Raw genomic sequence first — 25323 nt, 5'->3', positions numbered from 1 at the left:
CAACAAATAAAAGAATAAAAGGGCAAAAAATTAAAGAGCAAAAAATAAATAAAAGAGTGATTCCCATGGCTTCTAAGTGACAAAGCAAAGTACACAACAGTGTATCTGAAATGCTACCTTCTGTGGAAAAGGAGAATATGAAAATACCTACGAATTTGCTAATACTTGCATAAAGAAATACTGAAGGAGTAATCGCTAATTGTTTAAAATAACTACCAATGGTGGAGGCAGAGAACAGTCTGAAGTGAACAGGGAGCTAATGAGACTTCTCTTATCACAAAGTTTTGACCTTTTCTTTTGAGACAGGGTCTCACTCTGTCACCCAGGCTGGAGTGCAGTGGAACAATCTCAGCTCACTGCAATCTCCGCCTCCTGGGTTCAAGCGATTCTCCCACCTCAGCCTCCTAAGTAGCTGGGGCTATAGGTATGCACCACCATGACTAGCTAATTTTTCTGTATTTTTTGGTAGAGACAGGGTTTTGCCATGTTGGCCAGGCTGATCTCTAACTCTTGACTTAAAGTGACCTGTCTGCCTCAGCCCCACAAAGTGCTGGGATTACAGGGGTGAGCCACTGTGCCCAGGCGCAAGGTTTTGACTTTGAAAACATTAACAGGCCTTACACATCAAGAAAGATCATTAAATCAAAAAGAAGCAAAGCAACCCCTGTAGGTATTATGAATAAACTACATGTCTAACTGCAAATTAAGTTGGTAATAAAACCACAAAAGCAAAAAAGGACTTACTTTAAGTGACTTCAGAACATGATATTTTGACTAATAAATACATCATTCATGGAGAAATGGAGCTGTTAGGAAATCTTCAAGTCCAGTCAGTATTCCATTAATACTGCCATTATTTTGAATATTATTTTTAAATACATAGAATAGTATCAATAAGTAATAAATACTGTTAGGAACCAAGATTTCAGTGTATGAGAAAAGATTCAAGTGTGAGAAAAGTAGTAAAATTCCTTTCGTGTTAAATGTGAATTAGATTATGGAACACAATTTATGATGGCTGAAGGTGTGAAGGGCCACAGCCTCTGACAATGCAGATACGGTGCAGCTTTTGAAACCCAGGAGAATGAAGAGAACATGTGTAAACAGTATCATTTTTCAGCACTTACTGATGGCGCTGCATACCTGGTTAAAAAGAAAAAGAAAAAGGTGCAGTTGTGCAACAAAGCAAGGTAATGCGTATCTGCTGAGATGGAGTTACCCTCAGAAAGGAGGGAGGGTGCTAGGATGGCCAGGGGCCACCAGGACAGCTCCGTGATGGCTGGCAGATCCCATCTTCTAATCTGGTGGATGCTCGCAACATCATCATTTTAAACTGCTATATGCTGTTTTATATATTTGTGTTATATTTAACAACAAAATGTTGAAATTTGCCTGGTGTCACACCTATAATCCCAGAACTTTGGGAGGCTGAGGTAGGAGGATCACTTAAGCCCAGGAGTTCAAGACCAGCCTGGGCAACATAGTGAGTGAGACCCTGTCTGTACAAAAAAACAAAACAAAAAAAAACCCAGCCAGGTGTGATGGTGCATGCGTGTTCCCAGCTACTTGGGAGGCTGAGGTGGGAGGACTGCGCCTAAGCCCAGGAGGTTGATGCTGCAGTAAGCCATGATCGTGCCACTGCACTAAAGCCTAGGCAACAGAGTAAGAGCCTGTCTCTTTGAAACAAATAAAGTTTAAAAACTGGGATTGGGATTATCAGTATGAACCACTGGTTTTTTTTCTTTCTTTTCAAAAATACACATTTCCTAGCTGTGCCTCTTCAAAAGATGAGCAATCAGCATCACTAACGGGGAAAAACTAACCTGCTCATAAGGAGGCTGTGAGCCTCCTCATGTGAGGAGGCAAAGCACGAAGCCCTCTCTGGCCTCCCACGGGGCACGCCTGCCAAGACTCAGGCTTGAATCTAATCAAGCCTCTACGGCTAACTTCCAGTTACTGGAAAGCCAGGACAGGTACTGATGGCAGAACAAGTTACACAACCACACCGGGAAGCAAACCAAGAATGGGGACGCTCTGTAGGATGAATGACCCAGTTTATGCAATGAGACAAGAGCATGGGAAAAGCAGGGAGGGAGTCCCGTACAGCTCTCTATTTAACTTAAGAGACAAGCAACCAAATGTTGGTTTGGACTCTGACTTGAACAAATCAACTGTAAAAAAGCATTTCTGAGACAATCATAAAAGTATAATTATGGATCAGGTAGTAGAGGCCACATATTATAACATTTATAAAATACGAAAATGGCATGGTAGTTATAGGAAAAAAAGTACATATTTTTTGGAGATGTGTACATATAGGTATGATTTGTATATGAGTGTTCAGTGTGTTGCTTTCTTTACTTTTTAATGTCTCAAAATTTTCATAAGCAAAAACAAAAAGTCCTGTGTAGCCCATGTTGTGAGATGATATCACTGCTCTGTAATACCCCGCACAGTTCTACCAGTTGACAATGTGGTTTTGTGACAGGCCTAACCACTTCTATAACACGACTTCCATGAGAAAACCATACTGGAGGGTCTAAAAAAGTACTTATAAACCAAAGTTTATACAAAAATGTTTGTATAGGTAGAGACTATTTGTACATAATGATTTATTCTGCTTAACTCCTGGGGGTACGGGTTTAGAGATTTTTTAAAGTCACACTTTTCTTTAAACCAGAGGTCAGCAAACTACACGTGGGCCACATCCAGACAATGGCCATTTTTGTGAATCAATTTTACTGGAACACAGCCATACTTGTTCGCTAATGTACTGTCAACAGGGGCTCTCGCACTACAGCAGTGGGGCTGGGTAGCTGCAACAGAGATCATGTGACTTGCAGAGTCTGAAACCTTTACTACCTGGCCCTTTACAGAAAAAGTCTACAGACGATCCAAGTGCTTTAGTGGCTAAAGATGCAACGAAAGAAAAAGGGCTTCAGTTCTAAGCTCTGACGCTTAAGCTGTTGCACTCAGTGAAGCCCAGGTGAAAAGCTGTTCTGGGAAAAATGCATCAGATTTCAAATTCTGGAAACATTCTTATGGCCAAGTCAGCCTACCTAAGAGAGGCCTGGAGGAAAAATGACAAAGGAGACATGAAAAATAGGATAAACATGCAAGCTAATCAGTTTTATGCAAGAAACTTTTGCCCTGTGATGAGTCATGTAGAGTATTTATTTGCAAAGCTTCTCTCTTTTAAGTTTTGATATTATCTTCCTCAAAATCCTATTCGTTCACTTTCTTGTCCATCTCCTTGCCTGGATGGGCTGTATGAGGGCAGGAATTTCCCTGCCCACTGTTATGCCCCAGTACCCAGAAAGGTGCTTGGCAAGTGTTAGGCCCTCAATAAATATTCCATTATGAGCATCAGGGTTCTACTGCACTTAACACCTCTGAGAGTTGAATATCATTTACTCAAAAGTGGTGACCGCCCACCCTGCCTGCACCCTGTGGTTCAACCCCAGAGCACATAGGGCAGTACAGCGCGGCTCACCCCACGAGAGTAGGCAATATGGCACTGAGAATAAACCATCCTGCTACACACAATCTTTGTTCTGGAGACAGCTAAGCAAGAAAGAGTATTTATATTAAATTTTACACTTAAGTTTTAGGTTTCAGGCTTAAATATCTTGGGTTCAGGGAAAGATGGACTAAGCAGTAACTATTAGCTCAAATTTCTGTTCTAGTTTCTGACAGGGTTGAAAAGACTAAATGGTTTATACTCCAGCTGTTTAGGCAGAAAAAGAGATAAAATAAGTAGAGTGTGAGAAGATGGTTTGTGGGAAGGGTAAAGAGTGAGTGCTGACCAGCTCACTTTTCCACATGTCTGTGACAAAGGCCAGGTGCCTGAACACTTACTCTCCCCGGTAAGGATGTGTCCTTCTGGAAAGTCTACTTTTCAAATGCCATTTCAAAAGGGACTGAAGAGTGAGAGGGAGGAAGGCTGGCTGCACAAAACCTTCCTGGCATTTTCCCCTATGAACACTGAGAATAGGGGCAAAGCAAGGTGGCTCACACCTGTAACTCCAGCACTTTGGGAGGCTGAGGCAGAAGGATCACTTTAGCCAGGAGTTCGAGACCAGCCTGGGCAATATAGCAAGACACCGTCTCTAGAAGAAAATTAAAAACTAGTCAGGTGTGGTGGCATGCACCTGTAGTCCCAGTTACTCAGGAGGCTGAGGTAAGATAATCGCTTGAGCCTAGGAGTTCCAGGTTACAATAAGTGATGACTGTGCCACTGCACTCCAGCCTGGGTGACACAGTGAGATCCTGTCTCAAACCAAAAAAAAAAAAAGAATTAATTGAGTAAAGGAGAAATTAAGAAATACATGACCACTGCTGGTATCTTTTTTTTTTTTTTTTTTTTTTTGAGATGGAGTCTCGCTCTGTCACCCAGGTTAGAATGCAGTGGTGCCATATTGGCTCACTGCAACCTCCGCCTCCCAGGTTCAAGTGATTTCTCCTGCCTCTGCCTCCCGAGTAGCTGGAATTACAGATGCATGCCACCACACCTGGCTAATTTATGTATTTTTAGTAGAGATGGGTTTTCACCATGTTGGCCAGGCTGGTCTCAAACCCCTGGCCTCAAGTGATCCTCCCACCTCAGCCTCCCAAAGTGCTGGGATTACAGGCATGAGCCACTGTGCCTGGCCCACTGCTGGTATCTTAAACAGAGCTTTTTAAACTGAATTAGGAAATGACTTAGAAAAGAACCACATTTTTGTTTCCTTGGTTAGAACACTTCTTATACTGATCATCGGCCTTTGCACGTTCAAGCAGCGTTTCTCTTCCAACCCAGGATCTTGATCCGAAGGCCTCTGAAGGCTCCAGGTCAGCCCCTCAAGCAGACTAAATAACATTCAATGGCATCAAGTTAGCTCATGCTGCCCGTTCTGCTTACCCCAGCCAAAGTCAAAATGTTTTCCAATGATTTGGTCATGATGAGACGCTTCTTGGCTCGAGTTACTGCAACATACAGTAAATTCCATTCATCCTCAGAAAATGACTCTAAACAAAGTAAAGGGGAAAAAAATCAACTAAAAAGCCTTAGAAAAGCTTACAAAACCTTATGTCTCATCTAAATGTTTACTAGCCCCCACCCATTCCCCGCAGAAAACCACTCAACATTTGTTGGCTGTAAATACAAAATTTTCCTACAAATGCCAATTCCAAAAACAAACCAAATCCTAGCAGACTAGTGGCACAAAATACCGGGTTTTATTTAGTCCTGCTACGTAAATCCTGGGAATGTGTTAATTGGTTATTTGACACCCGCGATGTGACAGATGGCTGTTTACAGTCATTATGTCAGTTCCCACAACAAGCCCGTGAGACAGACGGGGAAACCGAGGCTTAGACAGGTTAAGTCACTCCCACAAACAAGGCCATGGCTAATCAAGGGCCTGGGAGCAGGACCGAGTCTGCTCGTCTCTTTCCATTTCCTTATACTGTCTCTGGACTGCCAGAGTCCCATCTGGAAAAGCCTGACACTGTCACAGGACAACAAGGAAGACACACAGGTGTGCTGTGTGTCTGTGCTGCTCAACCGCACCTCTCATCTCCCATCTCGATTCACTACACAATGGCAGGAACTCAACAAAGAACAGCAGACCCGAGGCCGTGCAAAAAGCTGCTGAATTGTACACTTTGGATGGGTGGGTTGTGTGGCATGTAAATTACATGTCCCCCAAAAAAATTACATTTGTAAACATGTAAACCAGAAGCAGGGAAAAGGTGGTACTATAGTAAACTTCTCCATGGCTGCCTCCCTTCCTCTCTCCACTCCAAACCATGTTCTATGTTTGCCAATGGTCACAAATACTGTGGTTTCCATTTTCAGCATGCCGATGTGTGCTAGGCCCCAAATTTCCAGTCCACAGTTAACAGACAGCTTTGTTTGTTTGTACAGAAATTTCAAACGGTTTTATTCTAAGATTTAAAACCAAAGCAATAGCACTGATGCTTAGAGTACAAATTTATTACAAAGTAGCCTTGAGTACAAATGTATTTCAAAGCACACAAGGCCAGGCATGGTGGCTAACACCTATCATCCCAGCACTTTGGGAGGCCAAGGCAGGTAGATCACCTGAAGTCAGGAGTTCGAGACCAGACTGGCCAACATGGCGAAACCCCATCTCTACTAAAAATACAAAAATTAGCTGGGCGTGGTGGCATGCGCCTGTAGTCCCAGCTACTCTGAGGCAGGAGAATCGCTTGAACCCGGGAGGTGGAGATTGCAGTGAGCCGAGATCGTGCCACTGCACTCCAGCCTGGGTGACAGAGTGAGACTCCATCTCAAAATAATAATAATAATAACAACAACAACAACAAGAAAGCAGACAAATGTCTGTGGTGGCTGACGCCTGCAATCCCAACACTTTGGGAGGCTGAAGTGGGAGGATCGCTTGAGCCTAGGACTTTGAGACCAGCCTGAGCAACATAGTGAGACCCCTGTCTGTACCAAAAAAAACCAGACAAATGATAAAGAATGCTTACTATTTCTCCTTTTGTGATTTTCTTCTCTCTTTAATAAAATGAAGAGGAATTAATGGAAGGAAAAAAATGCCATGGTAAGCAAGTAAACTATATTTTAAAGCTTTCATGAGGCTGGAGACTCAAAGTCTGATGGCGAAAAACCTGGAGCTGAGGGCAGTGCAGGGCTCACAGGGCCGCCACAAACATCATCATCCCACACGCAGCCCCCAGAGGGGTGCACCTTGAGGAAGTTTTGTTTTTTAAAAAACCACAGTATAAGAATCAAAAGTTTAGGACTAGGAGGTGTTTTGTGGTTTAGTTTTTCCAGAAGTGCCCTACCAAGAGGCCACACCATCCAACAAACAACAAGGCCGTGCAAAGGAAGCATTCCAGTCACCACTCACTACAGCAGCACCTGACACTACCCGGCGGCCTCTTACCAACTCTGAAGTGCGGAAGCTGGGGCAGGTTATGCCGGGCACAAGGCACTTTCACAAAATCATCCAAAACATGCACAGTGTCAAACTCCAGGCCTTTGGCTTTGTGCACAGTGCCCAGAATGTACTCTAGGATAAAAACACAGCACACGTTAGATGGTGCTTCAAAGGGAAAGAAACAAGATGACAAAAACATACATGTTTCCCACTTGACTCTGAACTCGAACATTTCTTGCCTCAGTGCAGTTTTGTAGGAAAAGGGGGAAAGAGGAAACAACTGTCGGAAACAGACAACTGTCGGGAACAGAAAAAAGAAAAAGACGAGGGGAAAAGTCGGAAATTAGTTGCAGGAGAGTTAATGCCTCTTGGAATCACAACCCAGAGGACAGAGTGGCTCCACCCACCCCCTGGATCTAACACATGAAGGGACAGAGCCCAGAAGAGGGCTGCACGGCTTGCCTGACATTACACGTGGCAGAGCTGGGACTAGAAAATCCCATTGTACGGGCTTGAAAGTAGAACAGAATAAAGAGCCCCTGAGGAAGAACCAGGACTCTGCTCCCCTTTCCCTTAAGCAATAAAGCCATCCTTGCTCAAAGATATTTCACACAGGGAAGAAACAGCAGAAGAGGCTGGGCGCAGTGGCTCACGCCTGTAATTCTAGCACTTTGGGAGGTCGAGGTGGGCAGATTACCCGAGGTCGGGAGTTCGAGACCAGCCTGGCCAACATGGTGAGACTCCATCTCTACAAAAAATACACAAACTAGCCGGGCATGGTGGTGGGGCCTGTAGTCCCAGCTACTCATGAGGCTGAGGCAGGATAATTGCTTGAACCCAGGAGGTGGGCATTGCAGTGAGCCAAGATCACGCCACTGCACTCCAGCCTGGGCAACAGAGCAATACTCTGTCTCAAAAAAAAAAAAAAAAAGAACAGCAGAAGACCATCTGTTCCTCCTCTTAGGGGGAAGGTAAAAACCAACTGCTTCCCTTACCTGCAAAGTCCAAATCTTCTATATGGCATTTTTCTATCCTTTGCACCAGCTCTGGAATCCTGATGTTATACTTTTCAACAACTGCGATCTTGGCTTCAAGCTCCTTGTCCTCAGCAGCGGTCACATACCTCTTGAAGCCACTAAAGCCTTCTTTGTGCACCCATCTTCTGATAAATTTGTCTTTAATGACGAGGTTTTCTAAGAAGAATATACACACAAATTAAGGTGACACAAGCTCCACTAACAGATGGTGGCAGGTGCTGCACGTTCCTAAGCAGCCGCGCAAGAGCAGATGGTCCTAACGTGGGGAGACCCGGGTTCCAGGCCTGACTGCATCACTAACTCGCTGTGTGTCCCTGGGCAAGTCAGTGCAGTGCGGTAGCCTCTCCGTCTCCGACTGAGGAGCAAAGCCCTCGGCTCAAGATCCTCACCTACTTCACAGGGATTTGAAATAGCGCAGTCAACAGGAAAAGAAAAGCGCTATAGAAATGCTCGACGCTATCACTTGGGGCCCACGTGGAAGTATCAACGTATAAAGTGGCCCAGGCAGACAGAAGGATGCAGGGGAAGACAGTCTATGGGACCAGTGTTGGAAAGAGACTGAGGCTCCTGTGAGGAGGATCTGGAAAAATCTGTCAGTACCTATGAAAACAGGAGGCCCGAGGCACCCCCCTCATCATGGGAAGACAGCAACACTAGCTCGCCCTTCTCTGGAGGGAAACGGGTCCCTGACTCAGACTGGGCCTGCTTCGTTCTCGTCCCTGTCACTTGGGTGCGTCCTTCCAATGCACCAAGGCCAGGCGGGTACTCACGTTTCCTCCGTTCTTCCTCTGGCTGAAGAAGGATCCAAATATCAATGATTCTGTCCAATCCAAATGATTTAATCCCCTGAAAAAGTTTTTTGGTGGGATTTTTGGTTTTTTGTTGTTTTTTGTTTTGTTTTGTTTGTTGTTGCTTTAACAAAACAAAATAAAGCAAATGCAGGGATGGGGTTTTGAAATGAGATGGTTTCTTGGAAATGGATCTTGAGTGACACCCAAAGCACAGGCGGCAAGCAGGAAACTTCATGAAGCAGAAAGCGCGAGGCTGCCACGTGGCCTGAACACTCACAGGGACCACATTCTAAGTTATGGCTGCTACCTCAAACTCTTCCTACGCTTTTAAAAAGGGCAAGACCTACAGCTGCATACTGCTTTCCCACCAATAAAAAGGCAATTTAAGTATCTTCCAAGAACATAAGACGATTCCAAAGAACACAAATGGCACCTGAATACAAAGTGCTGGGTATGCACATTTACCACTGTTTCTTGTGAGAAAAGAACTACAGGCCGGGCACGGTGGCTCATGCCTGTAATCCCAGCACTTTGGGAGGCTGAGGCAGGTGGATCACTTGAGGCCAGGAGTTCAAGACCAGCCTGGCCAACATGGTGAAACCCCGTCTCTACCAAAAATACAAAAATTAGCCGGGTGTGGTGGCAGGCGCCTATGGTCCCAGCTAGTCAGGAGGCCGAGGCACGAGAATCTCTCAAACTGGGAGGCAGAGGTTACAGCAAACCGAGATCACGCCATTGCACTCCAGCCTGGGTGACAAAGCAAGACTCTGTCTCAAAAAAAAAGAAATTACAGAACGTCTCTAGGTCCAGATTATTCTACATTTTAACAGGTCAGCTCCTGGAGGAGACAGCCTGACTGTGCCCTGTTTAGCTCAGATCTTCCAAAAGCATCTGCTGAGCACTGGCTGGGCTCCGGCACTCACACAGCACCAGGCCCCACATAGAAGACAGACACAACCAGGGCCCCACACTCCAAGAGCTTGTCATCTTTTAGGGAGGGACACGTAAAACACTCACATAAAACAGCGGGCAAAATAACACAGTTGACATTATAACCCACAACCAGGTGTGTGATCACGTGTAATGACACATGGTACAGGTAGTAAGTGGATTTAAGAGAGGTGTAGAGAACCACTTACTTTATATCATGCCAGTGTGTATGATATTCCAAAAATACTACTCTTACAACAATGACCATGGCTAAATTGTGTTATATCTACCAGACCAAATATTATAAGGTCATCAAAGTACTAATGAAAGAAAATATGCCTATGTGTTGAGTGAAAAACAGCATCCATTTCTGTGTACCCTACAATTGCAATTATGCAAAAATATACATCTATAAGGACAAAGACAAAAATAGCAAAAATGAGAATTATTATATGAAATACTGGGATTATGTGTTCTTTTTTTAGGTTCCAAAATTTGTATATCATTGTTATATAGTCTTTATAAACAAAAAACTTAAAACACCTTTTGATTATGATTCACTACTATATTCACTGAGTGCCTAATGCATAGTAGGCTCTTGAAAATCTTTCCATAAATGCATGAGTGAATATCTTTTTGTCATATAACTGTGCTTCAGGGTTAAAAATGCTGTAAACATGCCACTGAATCCTTCTAACTCCCTGTGAAACAGGTAAGGCAAGGCATTATTTTATCTGAGATGGAGAGAATGAGGCATACAGAAGTTGTGACTTGCCCCAAGCCACACACGGTTAGTGACCAGTCAGAACTAGAGCCTAGGTGTGTACTCCGCGTGTTGTCAGCTCAGCTGTTCTCACACTAATGACAACACATGACTAGAAAAGCTTCCAGTAACCCGCGGCCTCACTGGCATTGCCAAGGGAAGAAGGGCATTCATTGTTAAAAGAGTGGAAACTAAGGTCCCCAGCCCTTCTTGTGTCTGCCTTTCCAGGAATGTTTCGCTGGCATAATCAGAATGGCCTGGGATAGAGACCAGTCATGGTGCAGCCTGGTGGAAAGAGTCAAAAACCCAAATGCTTTCTTGCATGATAATCCCAAGGAAGGTGAACATTTCCATTGGGTATGTTCGTCTACAACGTTTCTGTGCATGAAGTGGTCAACAGAAATGTACTCTTACCCCAATCAAATGTATCCTTGAAGGGAATTCCCCTTCCGTCACCCGTACGGCCTCATCAAACACGTTGGCGTTGGTCCGGGACAACAAGGCCACTTGCCCCTTTGCGTCACCTCTAATGCCACCTTTAGGGAGAGAGCACAAACTCTATGGCAAATTGAAATAAAGAGGAAAACTTTTGTAACACAAAAGAGAAGAGTAACTAAAAGCCTTACTCTGATGGTTTCCTCCAACCAAAGTCTTTTTCCTGACTCTCTTGCAAACATCCAAGATAGTAGCTCCCACATAAGCTATTTCCACACCAAACCGAAAACTCTGAAAACAACAAGACAGAGGGAGTCAGCAGCCCGCCCTGTGGTGTGTCCGTGCATTTCCATCACTGCTGCCACAGCCTGGCCGGGCCAGACCCTACAAGTTGTTCCTGACCCCCCGCATGGAAAGCGAACTTCACAGGCTCACTTTCAAGGTCCTTCACAACTCGGCAGTCTTTATTTTCCATTATTCTCAACACCAATAGTAAATTTTTCTTTTAAGCAAATGTACCCTTTTCTCCAAATCAAATCTAGTGAAGTCTAAATCATACAAAAGATGAAGATCGGGTAAGGAGGGCTTCTCCCCTTGCCTTTGAGATCCCTCTCCACACTACCTTTAAAACTACTGCCCCGCACCAACCAGCCATGGCAGAAGCACTAGCACCTGCACATTGTCCATGCTGCCCTGCCTCAGCCCACACGGTTTTCTGTCTGACTTTCATCCACCAAAGTCACTTCCTAACCTTCAAAACTCAGCCCAAGACCCTGCTTCCTTCGCCCCTCCAGCTGGCAAGATATCATTCTTCCCTACACTCGGGGTGTGTACAGCCTTTTTCCATGCACACACAACTTCATGTGCTTTGGCGAATAGCAGTAACAGTCAAACGAAAACTAGACTTTAAACAAACACTACTTTGTTGCTATAAAACTACTCTGAGTGAACCATAACTGAAATTATAACATAAATATCCATGAGTTCATATTAAGATAGATAAATGATTGAATATTTAAATAGATGGGAGAGAAAAAACAAATCTCCTTTGCAGAAGAATTCCAAATAATTTGGGAAGATTCTCCAACACTTACTCCTTGAGTGTGGACTGCATATAGGGACTTCCTTCCAAAGCATCCAGTAAGGGAAGGATGAAAAAAAGTGGAACTCTACAGTGAAGAAACCTGACAAACACTACATCAGCCAGGTGGTCAAGGTCAACATCAAGTCATGAGCCATGGTGACAGCATGCACCTCAACAGCATGTGATGAAAATGGCGCTTCACCTCTGTGGTCTTCCTCCCAGAACCCAGGACTCTAGCCTAACCATGAGAAAAGACATTAGACAAATCCCAGCACAGGGGCAGCCTATAAATGCCTGACTGGAACTTCTGGAAAATGTGAAGGTCACATCAGAAATAGGGAAAGTCTGAGCAACTGTCACAGCCAAGAAGAGCCTCATGACACATGGCTACATGTAATGTGGGATCCTGGATGGGATCCTGAAGTCACAAAAGACATTATTTCAAAACTAAGGAAATGCAAATGAACCATGGACTTCAGTCTATAATAATGTATCAATGTTGGTTCATTATCGTGACAAGTGTTCCACATTAATATAAGACGATAAGATGTTAGTAATGGGAAACTGAGTACAGGATATATGGGAACTCTCCTCTCGATTTTTCTGTAAATCTGAAACTGTTCTAAAAAAATACCGTCTATTAAAAGAACAAAACACCTCTGCAGTGACGCTACCCTAAATCACCACAGTGGTAGGAGCTCAAGGGAAGAGTCACAGAGGCGTCTACGGAACTTTCAATAACATCACAAAACACAGCACAGTTGATACTTTCATCCAAGTGAGACATCTCTTCTAATCAGAAATAAGTTTCTTAAAAGCAGTGGTTCTCGAACTTCTGGTCTCAGGATGCTTCACACTTAAAAATCACACTTAAAAAGCCTCCAAAGAGCTTTTATTTACATGAGCTCTATCTATCTATATTTACCATATTATAAATTTTAATTCATTTAAAAATAACTATTAAAAACTATTTTTTTTTAAGACAGAGTCTCATTCTGTCACCCAGGCTGGAGTACAATGGTGCGATCTCGGCTCACTGCAACCTCTGCCTCCTGGGTTCAAGTGATTCTCCTGCCTCAGCCTCCTGAGTAGCTGACACTACAGGCGGGAGCCACCACACCTGGCTAATTTTTGTATTTTTAATAGAGACAGGGTTTTACCATGTTGGCCAGGCTGGTCTTGAACTCCTGACCTCAAGTGATCTGTCCTTCTTGGCCTCCCAAAATGCTGGGATTACAGGCATGAGCCACCATGCCCAGCCAAAAGCCTCTTATATGATGACATAAAGAACATACTTTTTGAAACATATTTCCCAGAACAAAAAAAAATTCAGCAAGAAGAGTGGCACCATGTTCCATTTTTGCAAATCTCTTCAATGCCTGGCATTAACAGAAGACTGCTGGCTTCCTGTGTTCACATCTGCATTGCCTGCTGAGATATACTGTCTTGGCTGACACACATGAAGAAAATTCAGCCTCGCACAGACATGTGATTGGAAAGGAAGGAGCGCATAATAAACTTTTCGCATAATCAAGGACACTGTGAGTTGTCACGTTCATTATGGGAGAGTTTGCCAAAATTTTAATTTCACTTGAAACCAAAGATGTTACTTTTGACAACAAACACTGTCAGTTATTTTCCCTGAAGTCGCAGCTTGTTTCACTTGTCTTTGAAAAAGTGCCAAATACACAAGTCTGAACAACCAGCGCTGGTCTAACAACTGTTCTAAGCACAAATGTCCAAGGCGGCAGCAGCCATTGGTTCACAGTTCAGCCGCAGCAGCTCTTCCTCAGACGACCGCTGTGCACACACCTCTTATGAAAACAGTGTGACTTGGCAGACCCCTGAGAACCACACTTTGAGAACCACTGCTTAGAAGCAAGGATTTGCTAGATCTGGTGAGCCTGGCATACCACCTTTCACAGGGCCTGGCATGTAAGACACTGGGAGAGAGATGCAATGCCTCCCATGCAGAGTGCGCACTTACCTGCGTGAGATAGAAGACGTGGGTGTGGGGCACTGTGAACAGGGCGTTGACCGCACCCCGGAAGGTATAGATCTGCTGGTGCGGGTCCCCTACAAAGATTTTACCACATGGCTGAGACAGAACTATGTTCATGATAGCTGTAACCAACGAGAGGAAAAGTGAGAAACCTTGAGGCCTCCACCCCAGGCAGCAAAAAGAAAAGGACAAAAACACTTCCACGAAGCTAAGCCAGGGCACACTGGACCTCACCGTCGCCTTTTCCTGTAGGACAGGCACACTCCATCAAAAGCAGCCATTTTATAATGGACAAAAGAAACAGTTTCTGGTGCTAGGAATGCAGATTATGTTTCGCCTTGGATGAATTGTTGGAATATAAGAAAACAACACAGGCAAATCTAAAATGAGGCAAAGTGTCTTCTCTAATATTATAGCACTCAAAATTGACCTACAAAGTCAGACGGATAACACTGTCTGTTCTCTCCTAGCCACTTGAGAAGTAGACAACACAAGCTTTTCCCTGTCAATGGACGATCTCTTCCCACAGAGCATGAGTCTAGGTCCCTATCGTCTGCTGGTCTACAACTTGGTCAACATGTTAAGAACAACCTAAGCAAAACCTATGGTGACAGAGAAATCTGCTTGGGTGAGGGGAAGGGGCAGCTTGAAATCCTAAGGTAAGTATGAAGATCCTCTTCTTTATCACAAATAATAATAATCAACTTAGTTCACACAGGTGTCCTCTTACATAATCATGGCGCTGTTTCTACATATTTGACACTACTGATGTCCTGAACAGTGTATCACCTGGGGTGCAGTCCTGGGCCTCATCCACAAAGATGGCGTCAAAAGAGGCCAGCAAAGGCTTGCTCAGCTGCCAGAGTTTCAAGTAGCCTAAAATAAGGAGAGACGCAGGAGTTGTAATGCCAGGAAGGCAGTCCCATTTGCCAGTCCCCGCCATCCGGCAGCCGCCTACCGTCATGAGTCATCTGGTACGCCTCTTCTGTGCACTCCCCCAGCTTCCGCATGTTATCCCAGAGGCGGCTCGCTTCAAGGACACCATTCTAGGAAGTAAAGCATATGGTAACCCAGAGTTTGAGACCCTGGCAAAGGCAGCACCCTGCGGTCACACTGTCAACTCCCATACAGCAGTGGAGCCAGGGCATCCTCACAGAAGGGGGACCGCAGACACCACCCTAACCTCCTGGGTCTCCTCAACAGCCTCTCCACGCCAGAGGGTCTCCAGTGCTGAGACAGGAAGCAGACGGGCCGTGCCATGCCCGTGACAGGACAGAGATCATAACAGTTAGGTGAACCAGAAAAGGCCAAATTGTTCTTCTAGATTTATGACTGATTCTTAATTCACAAAACAATGGCACGATTGAAAAGACTTGATGAAAAAAAGAAACAGACTTTCCCACTAGCAAAATCTATTCCATAGAACCAATAACCCAAGAAAATCAGGAGAGATTCCAGCCTTCAGTTAATATCAGTTTTGAGGTCCAGGAGCCCCAGTGACAAGCTCTTATAAACTGAGGTGGGTCGTTCCATGTCTGCCTTCTCTGTTAAATGGGAGGACTATTCCGAGGCTTAAGTGAGATGGTCACCAGTGTCCTTCACAGGAGAAAATACCCAACAATTCACAGCCATCACCATGGGCCTACAGCCTCACCCTCCCACCTTCAACCTCCTATGACCAGGTCTGAAGAAATGAAAGAAGAAATAATGCTGTCCCACACTCCCTGCTTGCCCATCCTCAGATCCCTAACACTTCCCCTGTTCTCCCATCCTCAAATCCCTGACACTTCCCCTGATCCCCCATCCTCAGATCCCTAACACTTCCTGTTTCCCCCATCCTCAGATCCCTAACACTTCCCGTTTCCCCATCCTCAGATCCCTAACATTTCCCGTTTCCCCATCCTCAGATCCCTAACACGTCCTGTTTCCCCATCCTCAGACCCCTAACACTTCCCCTGTTTCCCCATCCTCAGATCCCTAACACTTCCCCTGTTTCCCCATCCTCAGATCCCTAACACTTCAGACACTTAGACACTCACCAGTTTTTCACTCTGCTCAACCATGACTCTCTGTCCTTGGCTGTTCTTACACCAAATAGGCACGTGATCAATGGTCAGCTCTTCGTCAGCCGAGGCAAAGAAGTTTTCTAGAGTCTTACACACAAGCTTGGCTCTTATGAATCCACCCTTCCCTTCAGCAAGGACGGAGTTGACCATGAAGGGTGTTAACTTGAAGAGATTCAACTTCTTCTTTGACTGGTACCTGCAATACCCATCCCAAATGAACAGCACGTGGCTCTCCTGGCTTGGTGCTATTGAACGTCCCCTCCATTCTCTCTAATGTCACCAGGAGGTAGCTTCAAGTGCCACACACAGGCGAGTGTTAATGTTTTAAAGCGAAAAAGTTCTGCATGGTCCATGTCTGACTGGAAATGGCTTTCAGGACTCACATGTACCAACCCAGAATAGGAACCAGCTTTCGGCAGACACTGCTATTCCACCATGAAGCTGGGCTCCAGAAGGTCCCCGGAGGGACACTTGGAGTTCCCTGATGCCTCTACATCCAGGAGACCTGGGTCAAGTGTGCCTCGGCTGAGTCTTCCTCACTCCCTTCCAAGAAAAGCCTACAACTGATCAGGATTTGTGAGACTCTGAACTTTAAGCAAGTCATTTTGACTTTCTGTGCCTCACTTCCATGAGAACACCCCTCTTGGCAAGACGGCATTATATGTAAACAATATGTTGCTACAGGATAAAAGTACAAATGGCTAAACCTATGTATTTGTTTCCTGCCTGTAAGTGGAGATAACAGCACTACACTCCTCGGGGTCACTGTGGTGTAAGCTCACATGTGATCGTCACGGGAAAACAGTAAGACGCGACCGTGCCAGCAGCAACAGTGCCACTAGTGACAGCAGTACTCACTTCCGCCCTATGTGCCCGTAGGCCATGGAATGGAAGGTTTTGCAGATGACGTTGCTGGGGAAGACGCGTTCGGCCTGCTTTGCGATGCTCTTGTTGAATGTCACATACAGAAACCTGCTCTGAGACCACTTCTCTGCGTACTTGACCAGCGTTGAGGTCTTCCCAGTGCCTGGGGAAGCCAGGAGGAAAGGAGGTGACCCTCTGACCAGACAAGACATGCCCAGGGATCCCCAATCAGGCCTTGTCCAGGCTTATCACACCTCTGTCTTGAGAGCAGGACAGTAACAAGTTTTTCAGTGCTGGTAAAAGTAGTGCCACAAAAAGAGCAGCAGATTCAAAGCCGGGTGAAGGTGGGCTGGGATCTCAGCTGGGGCAGGCTCCAGCCGAGGGGCAAAGGACAGGCGGACCCCTTGACCTCATGAGCTTCAGTTTGCTTCTCAGAAATAAGTGGGTATCCATTAGAGGTAGGGTTCCCGAGGGCAAAAAGGACCCCTCAGGACAGGAGGGGAGGGTTAGGGAGGGGGAAGGCATGTCTCTGGAGAGAGACAGGTCCAGCTTTGAATTCCACCTCCACCACCTATCCACTTATTCAACCCCGGGCAAGGCTCTCTGTGCTTCAGTTTCTTCCTCTATAAAACAAGAATAACTAAGCAACCTTACGGAATGCTATCAGGATCAGCACCATGCCAGGCACACTGCAGGCATTCAAAACGTTATTGTTGTTGTTAGCAGGGTATTTAGCCACAAAAGGAGCAGGAAGGGATTAAAGGCAGAAAAAAAATAGCAAATAGCACGAGCAAAGGCCGTGATGAAAGAGTAACCAAGTACTTCAGGAGGCTGTGAGCAGATCGGCGTGGCTGACTGAGGCAGGACACTTGTAGATAATATATTTATGAATGTAAGTTAAAAGCCAATCTAAGGCAGGCCCTCTAGACATCACCCTATAAAACTGGGGAGCTCCTGAAACCCTGGGCTGGGGATTAACATGCCCTCCCTCTCCAGAAGCAATCAGTGCCTGAGCAAACATCACAATGCTGGGCTCAATCCCGGGGGCATCTGCACCACCAACTAACTGCTGTGAACTACCCATCTCAACAGGAATTCTATGGATGTTCATGGAGTGGTCCGGGGAAGTAAGTATTCCTTGGCCAATTGCTTTTGAGATTGATTATTTGATCTGTTATTGAATTATTAGTTGGATGACAGATCAGAGCAAAGATGCCCTGGCAGGTAGCGGGAAGGGGATGTAGGGAGAAAAGGCAGAAAACCACCACCTCGTGAACCTGATGTGGGCTCCCTTACCGGCAAAGGCCATAATTTTCACCACCTGGAGAGGTTCCATCTTGTGATTCAGAATCAGCTGTTGTTCATGTGTAAGTTGGATGGTTTTCTTGCTATAATCATTACAAAAGAGAAATAAGAAAAACAGAAAGACGTGAAAAGTCCAGGGGATAGACAATCCAAAAACCAAACATACAAACTGGATAAACAAAAGCTGACCAAAAAAAAAGGCCTCCCCTTATGAGAATAAACATGTTCTAAAGCTAGATTATGATGCTGATGCACAGCTCAGGCAATGTCACTGAATTACACTCTTAGGATGGGTGAGTTTTACACAATTTACATTATTAACCTCAATGATGTTGCTAAAGTGAAGCAAAACATCTCCCTCCTTAAGTATGAGGAAGAGTCGACAGAAGACAAAACACATGCTGACGCACATATACACATACCCTGGCCAGACAGATGGCTCCTCTTTAACTTTTGCGGCCTGAGTGCAGGAATTCTCCTGAAGATATAGGCAATAGAAAATGTTGTAGTGAATCCTACCAGAAAAAAAAGTAGATTTAGAAAGTCTCAAATTCAAGTCACAATCTGCATCTTATTTTTCCTCAGATGGATTTAAACTCCTTCCCATTTCTAAAAAGAAAATACCTACCACCATTTAATGGAAAAAAGAAAGAAAAGGATTTAAATATATCTATGGCTGGCAAAGCATTCTCAGATAACACAGTCCTGGGAAAGGTATAGTTTCTATGTATATCTCCAAGAGGAGGAAGAGACCAGGACGGGCTCTTCAGGGAATGAGGGGCGCCAGCTGTGACTTGAAGAGACAACCTGAAAAACTGGAAGGACCAGTGGAAGGCAAAGGGAAACACTGCTCCTAGCACTGAGACTCTTGTTTGAATGATACTTACTACACCTGCGGATAAAACACCAGCCTCTTTCTGAGCCTCGGTGGCTCCACTGTCTACCTCTTATGACATGACATTGCTTTAGACGCATGAACACATTCTATCTTTTAAGGTCCCAGGAAAAGGGACTACACTATGGATAACAAGATCTGACTACTAAGGACCTGAAAACAGTAGGCTCCAAGTCACCAAGAGGGACCAAAGATGACAAAGTTCAATCAGCAGAGGCACAGGACATCGTCAGACTCATCAGACTCAGCTGGCACACGCCGTTCCAAAGTCTCTCCAAGTCTCCCCTCGACTGTGGGGGAGACCAGGGGGTGAGCTTGGACTCGCTCCCCCAACAATCGAGTGCACTGCTCCCCATCCCCAGAGCGAGAAGAGCCCATCTGCAAGCCTCGACCTCTCCAATGCAACAAATACCTTTAATAATCCAACATTTCAGATGTGATTATATTATCTCCCAGAAAAAACAGGAAGAAACAAAGAAATGCAACAAAAATCAACATACATACTGCCATGGACTGAAGTGTGTCCCTTGAAATTCCTGTGTTGAAGCGCTACCCCAATGTGGTGTGTGGAATAAGGAAGTAGTTAATGTTAGGTGAGAGTACAAGGGCAGGGCCCTGATACAGAAGGATTGGGGTCCTCCTAAGAGGAGACGCCAGTGTTCTCTCCACCCTGTGGGGATGACGGCAAGAAGGCAGCCATCAGCAAACTCTTGGACATTTCTGGGGAATCCTGTCCCCTCCTGGTACCTTGCCACTGATGCCTGGCCACCACTCACTCCCCTGGTGCCACCAGCCACCTTCCTCTAGGGGCTTGCAACTTCCAGGGGCCAGTCTCCCTGGGGAAGGGACCCCCCTCCCCCGGCCCCCAGCCCCCACGGTTTCTGCTTCTCCAGGATGGCTGCACAGTTGATCTACCTGTCCCCATCACTCCAGCTCAGGGACAAGGCCCTTCCCAGCTGCCCAGCAAACCCTGAGTTTTATTCTACATTTTTTTTTTTTCTTAGAGCCTCACTCTGTCGCCCAGGCTGGAGTACAGTGGCATATCTCGGCTCACTGCAGCCTCTGCCTCATGGGTTCAAGTAATTTTCATGCCTCAGCTTCCCAAGTAGCTGGGATTAGAGACATGCACCACCAGAAATTTCTGGCTAATTTTTGTATTTTTAATAGAGATGGGGTTTCCCCTTGTTGGCCAGGCTGGTCTCCAGCTCCTGGCCTCAAGTGAACTGCCCGCCTCACCTCCCAAAGTGCTGGATTACAGGTGTGAGCCACCAAGCCTGGCCTTATTCTACCTTCTAATCGGGGCCTGTAAGATCCCTCAACTGCCCCTGTCCATCCTTCACAATCTTGTGTTCCCTCCCACCCTTGCCACACTGCACTTTTTCTCTTCCTCACATGTCCCAAATTCATTCCCATCTTTAGGCCCTTAAGGCATCTATACCTTCTCTGAACTGCTCTCCCCACAGTTGTGAAACGGCAGCTCCTCCTCCACACTCAGGTTTCACTCAGACACTACCTGCTCAGAGAAGCTTTTTCCACCCCTCTAAAGCAGCATTCGCCCCACAGCTCTCTGTTCTATTTTCTCTGCAATGCTCATTACTCACTAAAATGCCATTTCACACATTTACTTACATAGGACCTGTCTTCCCTCACTAGATCAGGAATCTCCTCTAACTCCTCTAAGCCGGTCACAGTGGACCGGCTCGTGGACAACTGTCGGACACACACAGGTGTTCAGTGTTTGTCAAATGCACAACCCCCCAGGCACTCCCCACCCTGCTGAGGAAACCATCGGGGCCCCTGTGAATCAGCAGCCGACACGCGATAGCCTCTCCCGCATGGAGGATAAGGCGGATGAGTCTTTTCCATCCCACAAGTGGGATACGGAGGAAGTAGAGCCTAACATTTTCCTAGGGAAGCGAGGCCACGGGTGAATAAGAAAGGCTTCTCTTGGCGAGGGGCTTCCCCTAAGGCTGCAGGACCCATGATGGTAAAATCAGCCTTAGTGGTATCTCGCAGCCGCTCAGAACTGCACGTTCATAAGGCGCTCTTACCAGCCTTTCCACATCAAACTCTCAGCCCCTGGCTCCTGCAGAAGACGACACTGAGGTGGAGCAGGTGGGTCCCACAGCCTGCCAGGTGCTAACACTGCTAAGTGGCAGGGCTGGACCTGCTGCCGTGTCTGGGACTCTCCCATTATCACAGCATCCCCTCCCCTCCTCCCGGGGCATTACCTATTGCTGATGTTAATCCCCTTCTCCCTCATGGCGTAGAGAAGCACGGCTATGCAGTACAGGGTCTCGGTGACATCTGGCATGGTCACTGTGGAGCTGGGTCTCCGGAGGCAGAAGAGCAGTCGCTGGATGTCGTTCACACTGCTGGAGAGGAGCACCACAGCCGCCACCAGGGCCCAGATATTGACACCCTGCAAGCCAGGTGCACAGGGAGGGAGGGACAGCCCACAGGCCATGGTTAATACGAATCACAGCAGGAAGGAGTCAGGAAAGCCGAGCCAGGGGTCCAGCTGCTGGCTACAGACTGTCTGGACTGAATCCAAACTCTCCAAGTTGTATTTGGGAAACAGGGGAGCCCTTCTGTTCGCCCTGGACTCCTTCTCATCGCTTTTGGATTTGAGATCTTAGTTTTCTTTAATTAAATAACACGGATGAAGTATCTAACATAGAACCTTGGATAGAGAGACAGTCTAAAAATATGAGCTCCCTGTCATCTCCCCACCCTACTCTCCAGGCCATGGGGGCTCTCGGGTCCATATGTGCTTGGCAGGGCCAGAGCAAAACAGCCAGCAGGGGGCGCCCACCCAAGAGGCATGAGAGACGCCGACACAGGAGAGGGCCGCACGCAGGCTGTGGGGAAAATAAAATCTGGCAGTTCTCCAGCATGATGGTGTTAACTTGCTATTTATTATTAGTAATAACTGTTCATTGTAAGTTAAATAAATATGAAATTATGGAAAGTTTATTTTGTGAAGACAGCATGCTCCTCTTAGCAATGTCTCTGTAAATGTTCGCTTACACAGAAACAGTCAATAGTGGACACAGATCTTCATCTTTTTTTTTTTTTTTTGAGACAAAGTCTGACTCTGTCACACAGGCTGGAGTGCAGTGGCGCGATCTCAGCTCACCGCAACCTCTGCTTGCCAGGTTCAAGCAATTTGCTTGTCTCAGCCTCCAGAGTAGCCAGTACTACAGGCACATGCCACCATGCTCGGCTAATTTTTGTATTTTTGGTAGAGACAGGGTTTCACCATGTTGGCCAGGCTGGTCTCGAACTCCTGACCTCAGGTGATCCACCCGCCTTGGCCTCACAAAGTGCTGGGATAACAGGCATGAGCCACCACGCCCAGCCTTTACCATTCTTAAGTTACTACACGTCTCTGTGTTAAAGAATGCATTCCAAGAAAGGAACATCCCATCCCCTCTCACTTCAACCATCCTGTGAAAGAAGACCCACTCCACCACCATCAGCAATCATCTTCTTCAAGAGAAAGAGAAATGCAGTTGCTTGGGTTCCCAGCCCTCTGTGGCCAGTAAAACACACGCAGAGGTTGCACGTAGCTTCGAAGATAAAATCTGGGAATCCCTGAACTGGAAAAGGAGCAACAGGGCTGAGATTCAAGGAGACTGAGGGTTATTTCCAGCTTCTCATTACCTCATTGTGTGACTATAGCAAGACCCCTAATTTTTCTGTCCCTTTCAAATAAGCCAACTTGTTGATAATGGGGTGGGCTGTCTTGTAAAGAAATCCTATTATTAAAAGTGTTCAGAGGCTAGATGACCACTTTTCAGAAATATTTCAGAGAGGATTCCTCAACCAAATGGGAAATCAGACTAAATGATTTGTTAAAATTTCCTCTACATCTAAGACTCTACAATTATATGGCCTTTTATTTCTCCACTGGGGACAATGACAACATGAATGCTTCAAAGCATTCAGAGATTAAATACAGACATTAAAAATAAATATAAAGTCATCCTCAATTGAACTGAATCACCAGTACACTTTCCTCCAGTGAAATAACATGCCGCCTTCTCCCGCAGCCTCCAGACCTACCCCGGCAGCAGCGTAGAGGTCGGGGAGGTGTTGCCGCACACACGCCTCAGCCTCGGGGAGGAGGGGGTGGTCCCTCAGACTCCACAGCACCCTCTCGGGATCCACACTCGGGGAGCACTTAGTGGTGGCTGTGTATCTGTAAGACATTCACGGGAGAGGCCATGAGTAGGGTGACCATAAGCACTGATGTACAAGGAAGACTTCAAAGACGCCTTCTTTACAGCACAGGCAAAGCTCACCGTATGAGGTTCAGCACACACAGGTCTGACTCCTTTTCTATGCCACAGTTAGAAAGGATGCCGTCCACTTTGCTGACAGCTTGCTCTTCATTCATCAGGTATCGATGGTACAGCTTCTTCCAAGGAATGAACTATGCAGTTAAAAAACAAACAAAATAACATGAGGCAAAGGGCCATTAGAAAGCAGATTAATGAGGCGGGTAGATCACCTGAGGTCAGGAGTTTGAGACTAGCATGGCCAACACGGCGAAGCCCCGTCTCTACTGAAAAAAGATACAAAAATTAGCCAGGCATGATGGCACACGCCTGTAGTCCCAGCTACTCAGGAAGGTGAGGCAGGAGAATCACCTGAACCTGGGAGGCGGAGGTTGCAGTGAGCCGAGATCAAGCCACTGCAGTGCACGCTAGCCTGGGTGACAGAGTGAGACTCCATCTCAAAAAAAAAAAAGAAAGAAAAAAAGCAGATTAAGCCACAAACACATAGATAACCTTTTACCAGTGAAAAGCAATCACAGCTCACAATTCAAAAGCCAGGAAAATCAGGCAGAAATGTTACACAAATTTTTGTTGGAAACTAGGAGAACTGGGTCTTGGTCTTGGTTCTAACACTAACTTGTTATAGTTAAAGAATCTGGGGAAAACTATAGCTTCAGTTTCCCTGTCTGAAACATTAGTACACATAACTCAGGGTTTCAATGGGAACAAAATAATATGAGAGCTGTGGCTATACTAATATCAGACAAAACAGACTTTAAGTCAATTTTGTCTGTTAAATACTGTTATAAGAGACGAAGGACATAATGATAAAAAGGTCAATTCACCAAGAAGATATAATAACTATAAATATATATGCACCAAACATTAGAGCTCCTAAATACAGGAAACAACCCGACAGAACTGAAGGTAGAAACCAACAGCAACACAATAATAGAAGGAGATTTCAACACCGCTATTTCAATGATGGATGGAACAACCAGACAGAAGATAAATAAGGAAAACAGAGGATCTGAACAACACTATGGACTAAGTGGGCTGAACGAACATATACAGAATACTCAACCCAACAACAGCAAAATATACATTCCTCTCAAGGGCACATGAAACATTCTCCAGGATAGATCACCTGTTAGGCCACAAAACAAGTTTCAACAAACTTAAAAACCACTTAAGTTATTATATGAAGTATCTTTTTAAATCACAATGGAATGTAACCAGAAATCAATAGCAGAAGGAAAACTGAAAAATCCACAAATATATGGATATTAAACAACATACCCTTGCCCAGGCACAGTGGTTTATGCCTGTAATCCCTGCACTTTGGGCAGCTGAGACAGGCAGATCACTTGAGGCCAGGACTTTGAGACCATCTGGATTACATGGTGAAACCCTATCTCTCCTAAAAATACAAAAATTAGCCAGGCATGGTGGCACATGTCTGTAATCCCAGCTACTTGGGAGGCTAAGGCACAAGAATCACTTGAATTTGGGAGGTGGAGGTTGCAGTGAGCCAAAGTCGAGCCACTGCACTCCAGCCTGGGTGACAGAGCGAGACTCTGTCTCAAAAAAAAAAAAAAAAAAAAAAAACCAACAACAACAAAAAACACATTCTTAAAACAACCAATGGGTCAAAGAAGAAATCACAAAGAAAATTAGAAAATATCTTGAGACAAATGAAAATGAAAACATAACATACCAAAACTTATGAAATGCAATGAATGCTGTTGGGCTATTTTAAGAGAGGGGTTTATTGCTATAAATGCTTACACTCAAACAAACAAACAAACAAAAAACGGGTCAGACATGGTGGCTCACGCCTGTAACCCCAGCACTTGGGAGGCTGATGGTAGGCAGATCACTTGAAGTTAGGAGTTTCAGAGACCATCCTGGCCAACATGGTAAAACCCCATGTCTACTGAAAATACAAAAATTAGCCAGG

General features: G+C 45.5%; 1 protein-coding gene across 5 annotated transcripts in view; it reads right to left on the bottom strand.

Moving 5' to 3' along the window:
* Positions 1 to 25323, bottom strand: part of FBH1 (F-box DNA helicase 1) — a 47445-nt gene that overhangs the window by 5179 nt on the left and 16943 nt on the right. For all 5 annotated transcript variants that reach the window (XM_008953114.3, XM_008953116.3, XM_055092383.2 and 2 more), the window contains 16 exons: positions 23388 to 23518; positions 23149 to 23284; positions 21312 to 21502; positions 18608 to 18700; positions 18177 to 18268; positions 16875 to 17043; positions 15990 to 16212; positions 14909 to 14996; positions 14740 to 14826; positions 13936 to 14072; positions 11056 to 11155; positions 10844 to 10965; positions 8716 to 8791; positions 7904 to 8101; positions 6915 to 7040; positions 4901 to 5007 (listed from right to left, as the gene is read on the bottom strand). In XM_008953114.3, coding sequence (XP_008951362.1) covers positions 4901 to 5007; positions 6915 to 7040; positions 7904 to 8101; positions 8716 to 8791; positions 10844 to 10965; positions 11056 to 11155; positions 13936 to 14072; positions 14740 to 14826; positions 14909 to 14996; positions 15990 to 16212; positions 16875 to 17043; positions 18177 to 18268; positions 18608 to 18700; positions 21312 to 21502; positions 23149 to 23284; positions 23388 to 23518 — 2076 coding nt within the window. The remainder of the gene's footprint in view (positions 1 to 4900; positions 5008 to 6914; positions 7041 to 7903; positions 8102 to 8715; positions 8792 to 10843; positions 10966 to 11055; positions 11156 to 13935; positions 14073 to 14739; positions 14827 to 14908; positions 14997 to 15989; positions 16213 to 16874; positions 17044 to 18176; positions 18269 to 18607; positions 18701 to 21311; positions 21503 to 23148; positions 23285 to 23387; positions 23519 to 25323) is intronic.

This window comes from Pan paniscus, chromosome 8, assembly GCF_029289425.2.
Source record: "Pan paniscus chromosome 8, NHGRI_mPanPan1-v2.0_pri, whole genome shotgun sequence".
NCBI classification, from domain to species: Eukaryota; Metazoa; Chordata; class Mammalia; order Primates; family Hominidae; genus Pan; species Pan paniscus.
This window is presented reverse-complemented; position numbering and strand designations above follow the sequence as displayed.